The sequence below is a fragment of the Lichtheimia ornata genome, assembly GCF_029851405.1.
Source record: "Lichtheimia ornata isolate CBS 291.66 chromosome Unknown scaffold00014, whole genome shotgun sequence".
NCBI classification, from domain to species: domain Eukaryota; kingdom Fungi; phylum Mucoromycota; class Mucoromycetes; order Mucorales; family Lichtheimiaceae; genus Lichtheimia; species Lichtheimia ornata.
Window position 1 is genome coordinate 115,475 of NW_026695334.1, and position 12,398 is coordinate 127,872.

At 43.1% G+C, this 12,398-nt stretch overlaps 4 protein-coding genes across 4 annotated transcripts; all 4 read right to left on the bottom strand.

Moving 5' to 3' along the window:
* Nucleotides 1-532: 532 nt before the first annotated feature.
* O0I10_004009 (uncharacterized protein) lies at nt 533-2,820 on the bottom strand (the record flags this gene model as incomplete). Its single annotated transcript, XM_058484075.1, has 7 exons — nt 533-1,029; nt 1,089-1,739; nt 1,791-1,944; nt 2,002-2,034; nt 2,088-2,308; nt 2,361-2,514; nt 2,572-2,820. The coding sequence occupies 7 exons, from the start codon at nt 2,818-2,820 to the stop codon at nt 533-535; spliced, it is 1,959 nt and encodes a 652-aa protein (XP_058345063.1).
* Nucleotides 2,821-3,197: 377 nt separating this feature from the next.
* On the bottom strand, nt 3,198-8,256 carry O0I10_004010 (uncharacterized protein; the record flags this gene model as incomplete). Its single annotated transcript, XM_058484076.1, has 23 exons — nt 3,198-3,254; nt 3,320-3,526; nt 3,582-3,767; nt 3,829-4,461; nt 4,514-4,678; nt 4,739-4,864; nt 4,923-5,095; nt 5,155-5,281; nt 5,342-5,686; nt 5,748-5,979; nt 6,035-6,177; nt 6,234-6,377; nt 6,436-6,680; nt 6,738-6,816; nt 6,875-6,988; nt 7,042-7,093; nt 7,148-7,230; nt 7,288-7,357; nt 7,417-7,688; nt 7,749-7,815; nt 7,875-7,953; nt 8,022-8,109; nt 8,173-8,256. 23 exons carry the CDS (start codon nt 8,254-8,256, stop codon nt 3,198-3,200), a joined length of 3,771 nt encoding a protein of 1,256 aa, XP_058345064.1.
* Nucleotides 8,257-8,716: 460 nt separating this feature from the next.
* Nucleotides 8,717-9,262, bottom strand: O0I10_004011 (uncharacterized protein; the record flags this gene model as incomplete). The annotated part of the gene is made up of 2 exons (XM_058484077.1): nt 8,717-9,180; nt 9,253-9,262. 2 exons carry the CDS (start codon nt 9,260-9,262, stop codon nt 8,717-8,719), a joined length of 474 nt encoding a protein of 157 aa, XP_058345065.1.
* Nucleotides 9,263-9,445: 183 nt separating this feature from the next.
* Nucleotides 9,446-11,570, bottom strand: O0I10_004012 (uncharacterized protein; the record flags this gene model as incomplete). Its single annotated transcript, XM_058484078.1, has 8 exons — nt 9,446-9,769; nt 9,844-10,079; nt 10,175-10,330; nt 10,442-10,715; nt 10,816-10,873; nt 10,941-11,000; nt 11,060-11,417; nt 11,477-11,570. 8 exons carry the CDS (start codon nt 11,568-11,570, stop codon nt 9,446-9,448), a joined length of 1,560 nt encoding a protein of 519 aa, XP_058345066.1.
* Between the last annotated feature and the right edge of the window lie 828 nt (nt 11,571-12,398).

Consider the following 12,398-nt stretch of genomic DNA (forward strand, 5'->3'; position numbering starts at 1 on the left):
TTTTGCAATGAAATCTCAAGACTGCTCTCGTAAGTATTTCTCGTCAAGCTATTATTGGCACATTTAATCACTAACAACGTGTATGTGTGTGTAGGTTACTTTTTCGTACAGCATTGCCTTGGTTTTCTTTCTCATTGGGATACTTTGGTTATACATTTCTTCTTTCTTTTCCGTTTCAATACTTCGCTTTCACTTTTCTCTATCTCCCCATACTCAGGATTTGTAATCACACATACGTTAGATCTTGGTTTATCATGTATAAGGAACACATAAAACGAGGATTCCATACCATAAGCCCACACCTAATAATGACTACGATACTGCATAACAGATATGTATATATTATACTTAATACAACAAGCTAATAGAGACCTCAGCTATATATAATACTATCTAAGAAAAGAAACCAATAAAGAAAAAAGACTACATTGTGCTTAATTACGTATATAGATATACAAAAGAAACCATCCAATCGCCCATTTACCCCCGCGTATATCGCCCTTGTTCAATCGCCTTCAATCCTTTGTATCCTTCAATATTTGAATCCTCCCAACGGTTCCCATACACTGCTTGATGATAACAAATGATTGCTTGGAGGTGGTGGTGGAGGGTGTGGTGGTGCAGTGGATGTTGTTGTTGGTGGTGGTGGTGGTGTTAAGCCAACATGATTTCCATTCTTGTTGTTGTTCTTTGTCGAGGTCAGGCCAGCTGATCCATCCGTTAAGCTCATGGCGTTGACAGCGTCTACAAGTTGGTCATCAGGGCTCTTTGATGGTTGTGGTGATGCTGATGATGAGAGCATTGATCCACTCATTTCATCCGTTGTAGGCTCTGGTCCACTGCGATAATCGGGTACAAATTGATGCTGGTGCATTGGACCTCCACCAGTACTGCCACTCCAAGGAGAATAGGTAGGTGTCATTCCAAATAAACTCGATGTTTCTCTATCAGTGGATGGGACAATAAAACCTGGATCGCTCGTTGTAGTAGCTACCCCTGTAATAACAGGTGCGTCTGCAAATGATATACCTGTAACAGAGTTTAATGGATATTCCATAGCCTCATATAAGCATCATCATGTAGCTTACCAATTGGACCTAATGTACTCGAAGCCAGCATTGCCATTTGTGTATCATCGACAAAAGAGGAGGATTCATCATGGAATGCACCTTGATGAAGGAAAGGATCTTGAACGAGGTAGTCATGATGGGATGATGGTGGCGGATGATGATGATGATGATAGAATGTATCAAGATCGTTCACGTGATTGTGTTGTTGTTGTTGAGATGCCAACGTTCTTGGTGAGCCGGTAAATTGTCGCAACAATAATGCAGGATCATCACATGGAAATGCTGTGAATGGTTGATCGGTTGGATCCATCATCGTATTAGGGAACGGAGGCATAGGATGGGGTTGTTGTTGTTGTTGCGGTAGTGGTGGTGGCGGGGGCATATGCAATGATGCTGGTGGCGGCTGTAATGGTAAACCAGCTTGTGAAAAATCCATCGATCCAAATGGAATTGGATATTGAGCAAGCGGCAAATGTGGCAAATAAGGAGGTGGTTGACTGAAATCATCAAACATGGATGGATGAGGTGGATGCATTGGTAATCCATAAGCAGAAGAAATATGCGGTGGTGGTGGTGGTCGATGATGATGGATTAATGCAGGGCCTGGTGCGAACTTGTCGAAATGTACACGAAGTTGACGTCCACGAAACTCAAAACCATTATACATGGCTAAAGTACCAGATTAATGAGTGATTGTATATGAATGATGGTGATACTTACCTATAGCTTTCTTTGCATCTTCGTGTGTTGCATAAAGCACTGTACCAAATCCTCGGCTACGGCCATCCTGATCTTGCACAACATCCGCTCTCAAGATATTTCCTGCGTTTCTAAAGAGATCCTTGACATCTTGCCATTGACATTGAAATGGTAGCTGTGATTTCAATTCACGTGAGCACATCCATTCTATTCCATTCATCCATCTTCTTACATTGCCAACAAAGAGTTGTCGACCTCCAATAACCTAAACATGATATCATCAATACACTATCCCTTTATATCCATGCTAATGCTCACCTCAGGTGGGCCTCCCATAGGACCCGATCCATTCATTAATAATGCAGTATTTGGATGATGATGATGATGTCCATTGGTAGGAAAGGCTGATGGTGGTGGTGGATGGAATGGTAAATGGTGGTGATGATGATGATGATGATGTCGTTGTGCTGGTTCGATAAAACCACGATCTTCTCGGACTTCCAACACACGGCCCTGCCACTTGTAATTGTGCAACATGTCTAAAAAAGGGATGTATCAACCAACGTAAATGAATAATACTTTACTACTCACCTATTGCTTTTTGTGCATCCTCTACAGTAGCAAAGAGTACTGTGCCATGTCCCTTGGACCGATTATCCACCGTCAATGCAACATCGGCTCGAGTCACATTGCCTGCCTTTCGAAACAAGTCCTTCACATCTTGCCATCGTACTCGAAATGGAAGCTATGTAGCATAATGTCAGTGGGATAATATATATGAGATGATGGTGACACTACTTACATTTCCAACAAAGAGTTGTCTAACATGGGTTACTCGACCACTTGTTGAAGGTGAAACTGATGCTATACTCTTATCATCATCATCCTTGTCGCCTGTCATCATCATCGTCTTATGCTGCCGTGTTTCCGACGGAGAAGAGTCATTATCACTGCTGCCGTTGCTTGCTTCTCGAGCCTCGTCTGCTGCTTTATCTTGTGCTTCATGCTCAGTATCGGGACTCGTGATTACTGCTGCGCTCATGTTGGACATGTCGCCGCTTGTTGTATATAATAATAGAGTGTGGGGATTCCCTTGAGAGTGGAGGTGTGTGTTCAATGGGGTCGTGAATGAACCTGCAAGGGATGAATGGCGCTCGTTTCTTTGTCGAATAACTTATTCCAAACAAGGTTCGTCTATTGTTGGTACTTTTGAACTGCTTGGTTTTTCCGAAAGAGGGTCGAGGTATGGTAAAAGCAACGAGGTTTCAGTCGATAGAAATGATTACCACAAAAAGAGAGGTGTGTGCAACAGAAAGTCATCTCCGAATATGTTCTCGTGCAAGTGCCTCGCTTGAAGCACTTGACCCCCAACCCATCCATCCACCCACACTTGTACGCTTGCATTAAAAAACCTCATCTTTCTTTATTTTAACGACGTCGCTTATTTACTGCATCTTCCTCTTCTTCTTGATCTTCTCGTCGTCGCTGAAACATAAGTCTTTTTTTAGTCTCTCATAATAAATACAACCCACCTTCCTCCTCCTCTTTACCTTTGAATCAGTGTCATCATCTTCATCCGAGTTTTCTTGCTTTGTAAGATATTGCATATTGATCCTGAAATCCCGTGATGTACTGCGTTTCATATTTTGCATCAGATCCACTTTGGATTTGCGCGATAATTGGATCAGATGTCGTTCAAACTGCTCCACCACAAAGATAAGGTTGGGAATCATCTTGGACTCACGGAGGATCTTTGCCTAATATACTTCAATAAGAAGACATGTAAAGAAGAAGAATAAAGTAATAGATTACCTTTTCCCTTGAATTGGCACCTTGTTTACCCTTTCCTTTGCCCTTTTTACTTGCAATTGCCATAGGATCTCCTTGATGATTTTGTCCGTAAAGGATCAAGAATCTGTACATGTTGTCGGTCACGTCTTTGACACCATTGATAACATCCTTAAAGTTGCTTCCAATCTCACGTGGATGTCCAAGTTTCTAATCAAGTAACCTTGTAAGCCTCACACATCCCCCATTGTACCGCGACCATCGAACTTACGTATTTAACAAGGGCCGTCAAGGTCTTGTATAGTTTGGTGAGCACCTTGATCAGAGTTTCACCATGAGAACCAGACATCAAGCTCTTTGTAAGTTCCAACGTAACACTGATATAAGATGTCAATCGGTATGTGATCGCTTGTTCGAATGCACGGGTATTATCATCCTCGCTATCCATTGGCTTGATCCTTCCAACGGCCCACGTGATATCATCATATAATTGATCAAGAGATGAAAACAGCTGAAGCGTGCATGCAGCACATGTCTTAGGATTCAGCATGACATAGGTGATTCTTGTTTCCATTGGTTGGCTATCCTCGTCGTCGTACGTGCTATCGTCCAGATCACCAAGCACTTTACGCATATCTTGTGCAAGGTACTTGTACGTGATGAAATCCTTAACCTCGCCGCATAGGTATATCAAGAGTGAAATGACTTCGCGTGCCAGCGATATATCTTCAATAGGTCGATTCTTGGCAAGCGATTCAAGCCATCCGATCACTTGTCGTGTGTGTGTCTCGAAATCACTGGCAGCACGATCCAGGTGGTGACATAAAGTAACAATCAATTGCATCACATTGGCTGCTTCCTTGTAGAGTGGCGTACGATCACCCAAATATTTAGCAACGATATCCTGCAAGATGAATTAGAAGGTATGTTCCTTTCTTTTCATGCTGTATACTTACCATAAGTGTGTTGAGAACCTCCGATACCATTGCATTTCTCGATTGATCTGATTCACTGCCGCTCAATTTTGCAATAAACGTGGTCATCTTGTGTGGCCATAGCTGATGCACCGTGTCATGCACCGTCCTCAAGCTGTCAATGATACCTCCAAGCACTGAATGACCCTAAGAGTGCATCCATATGAGTAAATCCACGTGAGAAATAGACGAATGACTTTGCATTACCCTCTTTGGTTGATGATTGATAAAGCTGCTATCCGAATCCTCCACCACCAAGATGTTCAAAAAGATCCTTCCCAATTCCACACAGTATTCAAAGTTGAAATCAGGCGTGGGTCCTTGCATGATACCCTACCATTTTCGATATTAGAGGCATTGGTATACCTCGCTTGCCGATTATCCAGCTTACCATTTTCAAACAATTCTGGGCCGTGGTAATAATAAACTGCACAAAGCTGATATCCACGCGCAATGCACGTACAGGATGTTGCATGTTGTTTTGTCTAAACATTTGTCGACTCATTTTGCTGATGCATTCAAGTGACATCACCGGACTTTCAGATGGTTGAGTAGCCTTGCGTCCTATCCATGATATCATCTATCTTAGTACTGGAAGATAGATCATGCAATCCATGAATTACCTTTTTCTCCCGAAGACGTCTCTTTGAGCATTGCTGCAACGGCATTTCTCTTGTTAAATAGATCGAGAATCATTTGAAACGAGTCGTTGCTGTTGCCATGTGACAAGTATTCATGCTCGATTGCTGCCTATATTACACAAAGGGTAAATACTCTCATATAAGGCCCCTTTTTGGTTCCTTAATTTACCTCATAACATCCCATCAACAGGGTGGCATACATGTGATTGCGCATACCAAGGTGTGTAGCCATATCAAACTCGGCGGTCTTGTCAAGATCATAATCCTCGAGATCTGCTTTGGTAAGACGAAATAGCAACGAGCGCACTGATCCACGACATTGGTTGGCTAGTTCCTGCACCACTGTATTGCATTCACTATCATCAATTCGACGCAAGGTCTTGAGCATGTTTGCCAAAAGGACATGGATCGGCTCTGTCAGACGAGGTAAACCACCGTTGGTCGCATTCTCCACACACATTTCCAATCTCAAAGGGGACGATACACCGGTATCTTTTTGATAAGCTTTTTGGAACTAATGAAAAATCATAGTGAGTATATATACCTTCGTAGGCTTCACCTATCTTCCAACATACCTGCCCATAGAGCACTTCAAAGATGTCACCTGTAAGCGTAGAATGCTTGGATAGGGCACCCAAACCTTGGTACGCAGCAACTCTCACTTGGGCCTGCTGATTGAAACAACGACGCAACAACCCCAAAGATTCAAAAGCAATGCCTTGCGCTGCCGGTGACGCATTGTCATTCATTTGACCTGTCAACAGATTCAAAAATCCATTGACTGCCACCATCCTTCCGCTCAAATCTCTACATGTGTATGTGTCAGATATATGTATCCATGTTTTACCAATACCAAACATACTTTGCAAACATGCTCTTTCGTAAAACAAGCATAAGGGCATCTCGAAATTGTTCGTTTTGCTTGGAAACAGGTTCAATGACTTCTAGGAATCGCTCTGCAGTTGCCTCGGGTAGTAATGACAAGTAGTCGAGGGTATCTTTAATCTATCATATCAAAGCATCAGCACCTTGATCCGCTTTTTCTTTCTCTTTCAGCTTACATTGGCCAGGTAAGGTTCTACAGCATGAGAGCTTTCCGTAATGAGAGATGCCAAGAGTTCTAGGAAGCAGCTTGTGCTTGGAGCGCCGGTGACAACGCGAGAAGTGATTTGATCAAGGATTTCGGAGCGGACAAGATCATGCAACTAGAGTGTGTCACGTGTTATACATTGGGGGACAACGTTACCCATTGTAAGATCTTACCTCGAACATGCGCTTGAGAATGTCGTTGCCAAGAGCCATGACGTTTTCCAATGGTCCATCCTTGTTGCGCTGCGCTTTGGTAACGTTCCCCGCTTTTGACCACACGCCTTGTGACGCAGCATTGTCAATCAATCCCATGGCAAGTTGAACAAGAGACTGGATGACTTGATCCCACCCTTGAGCAGATTTTTCCACAATATCCAAGATGACACTTTTGACCATGTCCTCCTCCACATTTGAAAACTCTATCGTTTCGAGCATAAGATATCTCTTTTTGCGGCCACTCATTGTGCGATGTATACCTGCGATCCAAGCACATTTTTTCAGCCGATGGCCATCCTTGTAAATTGCCAGAATATGGCTTCGTAGCAGATCAAAGATCTATACCATTATTGAGATAAGTAAGGTTGTTCTATTGCTACATAACCATGTGACTTACAGGATCTTCAAGTCGATGTATCCTTGCTGCTGATAACAAACACGCCAATGGAAAGGTTTCCAAGAGATGCTTCTTGTCGCCACGTACGTGTTTCACAAACTCGTTGCCAAGCTCCTGAATAACCCCAATGAATACAAGCTATTCATCACACCATCCATCCAATGTACCTGCTCTTGTTTGATTGCAAATGATATATGCAACATCACCGTACCTTCCATCCTAATAGGAATGACCATGAGAATCGGGGAATTCATTCACATCCTATGTCCTTACCGTGCCACGGCATCACTTGGGTTATTGGAATATTTCGTGTTGAAATGGTTGCATATGCTGCTGATAATCTCACGTTTATGACCCTATGCATACCAAAGATCAGTCCAATGATATCAACCCAATGCCGCTAGACGTTATACCTTTCTTGACAATAAGAGTAATTGGTATATAAATGGAGGGGTCTCATCCACTTCCAAATCATTCAATTGGCTATGAAGCATCCATGAGTTGGTGATCGTGATTGTATCGTGGGTGCGATTGATGCCTACTTGCTCATTCGTTTGACCACCTTATCAAGCTCAGGAAGCTGTAACTCCATCTCGTTGAATGCAGATGCAAGGGCAATAGCTGATTGGGATATCCATTTTGCTCGTAGCAGATTATCAAGGACGTCGTAGAGGGGTCGTTCCAATGTTGAGAGGATGTTCCATACTTTTGACAGGATCTCAAAGGCTCGTTGATGCAAGGGACGTTGATCGCCGATAGCTTGTGTCACAATCGATGCGAGTTCTTCAAGTGTGTCCACCGTAAGTGTTTCCAACTATCAAGTTCCCTTTGATGAGATTGATTTTGTTCGAGACAATCCAAAAGTTACTTTTACCTCTGGTAACAAAAGGTTGACGAGGTTGCTGGCAGTTCGATTGTCTGTGCTTGCATCATTCACGAGCCTAAGAAGCGACATGTTAAAGAAAAAAGCACTACCCTTTTCCATTTCCCATTCATTTACCATAGGAATGCAGTCTTGAATGTTAAAACTCTTCTCTCCATATGAGCATGGCCATTCTTCGATGATGCAAAAGGGGAACCTATCAAGTAGTACATGAGTCGCCGATACTTCCACAGCGTACACACTAGACCCCCTTCACCCACTCACCAATAAAGATAGCTCGCACAATGAGAAGTGGATCCACATCCTCAGACGTCGAGCTTTGTGTCAATTGGGACCTGATCAGTTGTGAAATCTACAATAGCAGCCAGGCATGTCAATGCTGGTTCCTTTACTGCTTGTTGGTTTCTTTTCCCACCTCGTCCAAAGACTTGCTATCCAAAAAGTCGACTAGGCCTTGTCGATTGGTCTGTTTAGCGAGTTTGAGAATTTGAACATCCATGAAGCGTGGTGGCGAGAAATGAGGAGGAGGAGGATAGCGAGGATGTGTATAAAAGGAAAGGAAACGAAAATGACACGAGACGCGTGCTGAAACACAATCGCGTGAATTAATTTGTTGTCAATTCCACTCCATCACTGCACTCTGATGTGTGGTATTGTAACTATACAAGGCACCCCTCTCTCTTTACATGACATCATACTTGGCTGCTTTGCAGACTATCTATTTATTCAATTTGAATGTCCTGCTGGATAACTTCCAGTCAGCATCCAACAACCCACGCTTTGAAACCATCCACAACTCTACACACTACTACTACTATAGCAATTCCAGTTTTCTTTTCATATCATGACACTGCTAGGTCATTGTTGACTTTTTTATTCAGGATGTAGAAGGATCGGATACGAGAGCTTCTAAGGGGGGACAGCTTGTCGACATGTCATTGTTATAGAACGAGCTTCTTTTAAAGGGTAGATAGCTTGTTGAGGACGTCCTTGTATGAGCTATGCTGTACAAGGTTTGCCAGAGGTGTAAATAAAGGCTTGTACTTGTTGCTTGTAGCCAAGGTATCCATGGGAACCCATTCCCAGTCGCCATCCAGCTTGTGAGGTTCCATAGTCTTCAAACGAGAGGGATCTCGAGCCACCGCTTGCATAAAGATGGTAACATAATGCTTGTTCTCGGCCGCCATGATATCATTGGATGCAGTCAAGAACTCGAGTTGTTCAATCTCGAGATTGGTTTCTTCAAGCGTTTCACGACGTGCACATTCCTCAAAGGACTCGTTGAATTCCAAATGGCCGCCTGGGAGTTGCCATGCGCCTGCACCATGCGATCCTTTTCGCTTGCCAGTCAAGACATAAACACCATTCTCGGTTTGACATTTCACAAAGCAACCAACACCAACGCGTACGACAGGAGGAATAGCTAAAACAAGGTTGGGTTAATCAGCCACATCACATGCCATTTTTTTTACAGAAAATAAAAACTCGTATGTACCTGACGACATGGTAACTGAAAGAGCGGCAAATCTTTGCTGGTTGTCCCCCACTTTTCCGTTACTTTATGCTTTTCAACAGCTGCTGCTGCGGCTGCGGAAAACTAATGCTAGGTTGAACAAAAATGACACATGCTGTGTCAGAAATATGGACTGTGAAAATGATATTGCTTTGTCTATCAAGACCCATCGTCATCATTCATTTGGCTTTTGATGGGTCTCTTCCTTATTTATTACAGCTATTTTGTCATGTGTTGCCGGTTCATCGGGTTTGTGTAATGAAGAAGGAATTGCTGCAGCAGCACCATTATTGTAAAGAAGCATTGCATCTGGATGCTGTTGCTGTTGAACCATTCCTTTATCCATCATGGCGTATTGTGGTAGAATGTCCTTGGGTGGAGGTGCCAATACGAGATCATCCTTTCCTTGAGGCGGCGTATTTCCAAACCAAGTAGTCGGCTGATTCATGGCAGCATTTCTTTGTCGACGTCGATACAGGAGAAAACCAGCGATTATGATCTAGAGTGTAACAACAATGATGTCAGCTATCATAATGAACATCGTTCTTTGTACTCCTGCTGCGGTTTTCTTACCCCAAGTATGACCAAGATGGCAATAACAATGCCTGCAATACCTCCACCACTTAACTTGTTGCCGCCGCCGCCACCACGGCTACCGCCACCACTTGGTCCATTGCCGCCACTACCTCCACCTGATGCTCCTTCCCATTCTCTGTTCTTGTAATCAAAGACGTAGAAATCATCAGTGGCTGAACCATCAGCATTCACACCAAATAGAACAAAAAGACGATTGTCATTATGAAGTATAGCTACATAGTGATCCAAAAAAAGAATAAAGACAGACGTGGTTAGATTTGCATTCTTCATGCAACACATAGGAACTTTCCCTTGTAGCACTCTTTACCTGAATGACCCCATCTTGGTCCAGCACCCATTGAAGGCGTGTTAATTTGTGTCCATTCATTGCTATCAGTGTTATATACGTAGCAAAAGTCATCTACCGGCATTCGGCTACCAAATCGTCGACCACCATACAACAAGATATCGTTTGTACCTGGAACTTGAAATGGATGATAAATCGAGTTAGCTTATTGTACCATGCGAATCTCTATCTCATGTCACACCCAAGTGTGCTTATTTTCAGCAACCGTTTTGGTAACACAAAACTTACTTGGAGTGGTAGTATGGAAATAACGGGAAGATGGGACGACCGATCCCGATGTTGTTCGTTTGCTCCAGCTTTGTGAGTTTGTATCAAATACCAAAATCTCGCTCATGGACACGTTTTTAAATCCACCATGGTCATCATCCAATTCTCGGCTATCGGAATCACCATCGAGTCCACCAAAGTAATAGATGGTATGGCCATCGGAACCCAATGCTGCAGAATGACCTGTTCTTCCGTGTGATCCACTAGGAAACGAAATTTGGCGAGTCGTCATTCTCTACACACACACGTGTAACATACATCCGTATTAAATATAGAACATGCTTCATTTCTGGATCCACCTTTTCATCACCCCTTGCATAAAATATCATACATACCTGCGATCTGTCAACGATACCCATATTTTCTGGCTCAGCCACACCATCATCTCCAACACTACGTAGATATACCAACATGTTAACGATTAGTCATGTCATCATCATCTTCTTGGCATCATGCTTACATCTTGCCACCCCATATCCATATGGTTCGGTTATTATCTAGGATTGCAGGCATTTCAGCCCTGAAGAGATTGTAAGTATCATCATCATCATCATCATGTTTAGGACCATGTATCATTACGTGAGATGTGATTGTTGTGGATAAGTATATAATGAACGCCAATTGCCAGAGTTGGCGTAATAGATAATGTTTTGGCTGTTTGAATTTGACTGGCTTCCACTATTGGAGCCCCATCCACCAACAATGACCATGCCTTGGCCATCAGGTAAAGGTGATACTGCAAATGCAGCATTGGCTCCTAAGGTTCTTCCATGGTTGGCAACCTCTTGCCAACCATCCAATTGCTCGCCACCGTCGCTTAATCGAAGAGAATACATTGCGTTGGTCGTTGGTATTTTTTCATCCTCGTCGTCGTTGTTGCTACTAAATTGGGCGCCTCCGTAACAATAGATGGTGTTTCCCATTAGCAACGCGCATCCTATGGGGTTCAAATATCATTGGTATATGCAAACATAATGGCAAATCAAAAAGCATTACCTTGAGCTGAAAGAGGAGTAGAGGGTCGAGCACCATGTGTCAAATTGGATATGCATAATAGTATAAATGATAAAAGTACAGGGTGATGTTTCATGTTTGTAGTAAGATGGGAAAAGGGAAAGAAAGAAAGAGTGAGCAACAGCCTCCCCTACGAAGTCTCTACTACAACATTCTTTTTTGTGATGTGACGAAAGGGGTAAAGTCGGATTTAAGTTGTGAGGAGGTACAAAGACAGGGTGTATGAATGCGTACGTGTGCGCTATGCAAGTCGCCGCCGCCGCCATCACCACCCAGGGCATTCTGCTGCTGCACGTAAGTAACCCCTAGATTGTGGAATTAGAGTTATCGCTTGTTTCCCAACCAATGCCGATTTGGCCAACCACCCATGTGGATAAAAAAGTACCTGTATCAAAAGTTTTACATGCTTCTTGTAAACATGGTCTCGGGCTACACAACCGATTTACCGACCAAACGTTCGAAGAAGCCGCCATCATCGCCATCATCAGCTTTCTAGACTGCTGATTGTAATTACACCGTGTCACACCCTTTTGTGTTTTTTTATCCTAATTCATCCGTGTACATACCTTGTTTGTGTTCACGATTTTACGATCTTCATCACAATTGACGCATTGGGCATTTCATATGTAGCTGTCAAAAACGCCACCATGTCAAATGACACGTAAACGCAACTCGATGTTATGGTTGTATCATTGAGGAGGACACATTACCGATCGCCATGAAGATGTAGTAAAAGATCATCCATTGTGCTGCTGCTGCAGAATCCATATTGCATTTAAGAACCATCAGCCCTTGTTGGAGTGCTGTAGTTGTGTAATGGCATGAGCCATACTCATCCCTCATGCTTATACCTTCTTCTTGTGCTATGTACAGTACGCATATGAGCAACCATTCATCCTCATGT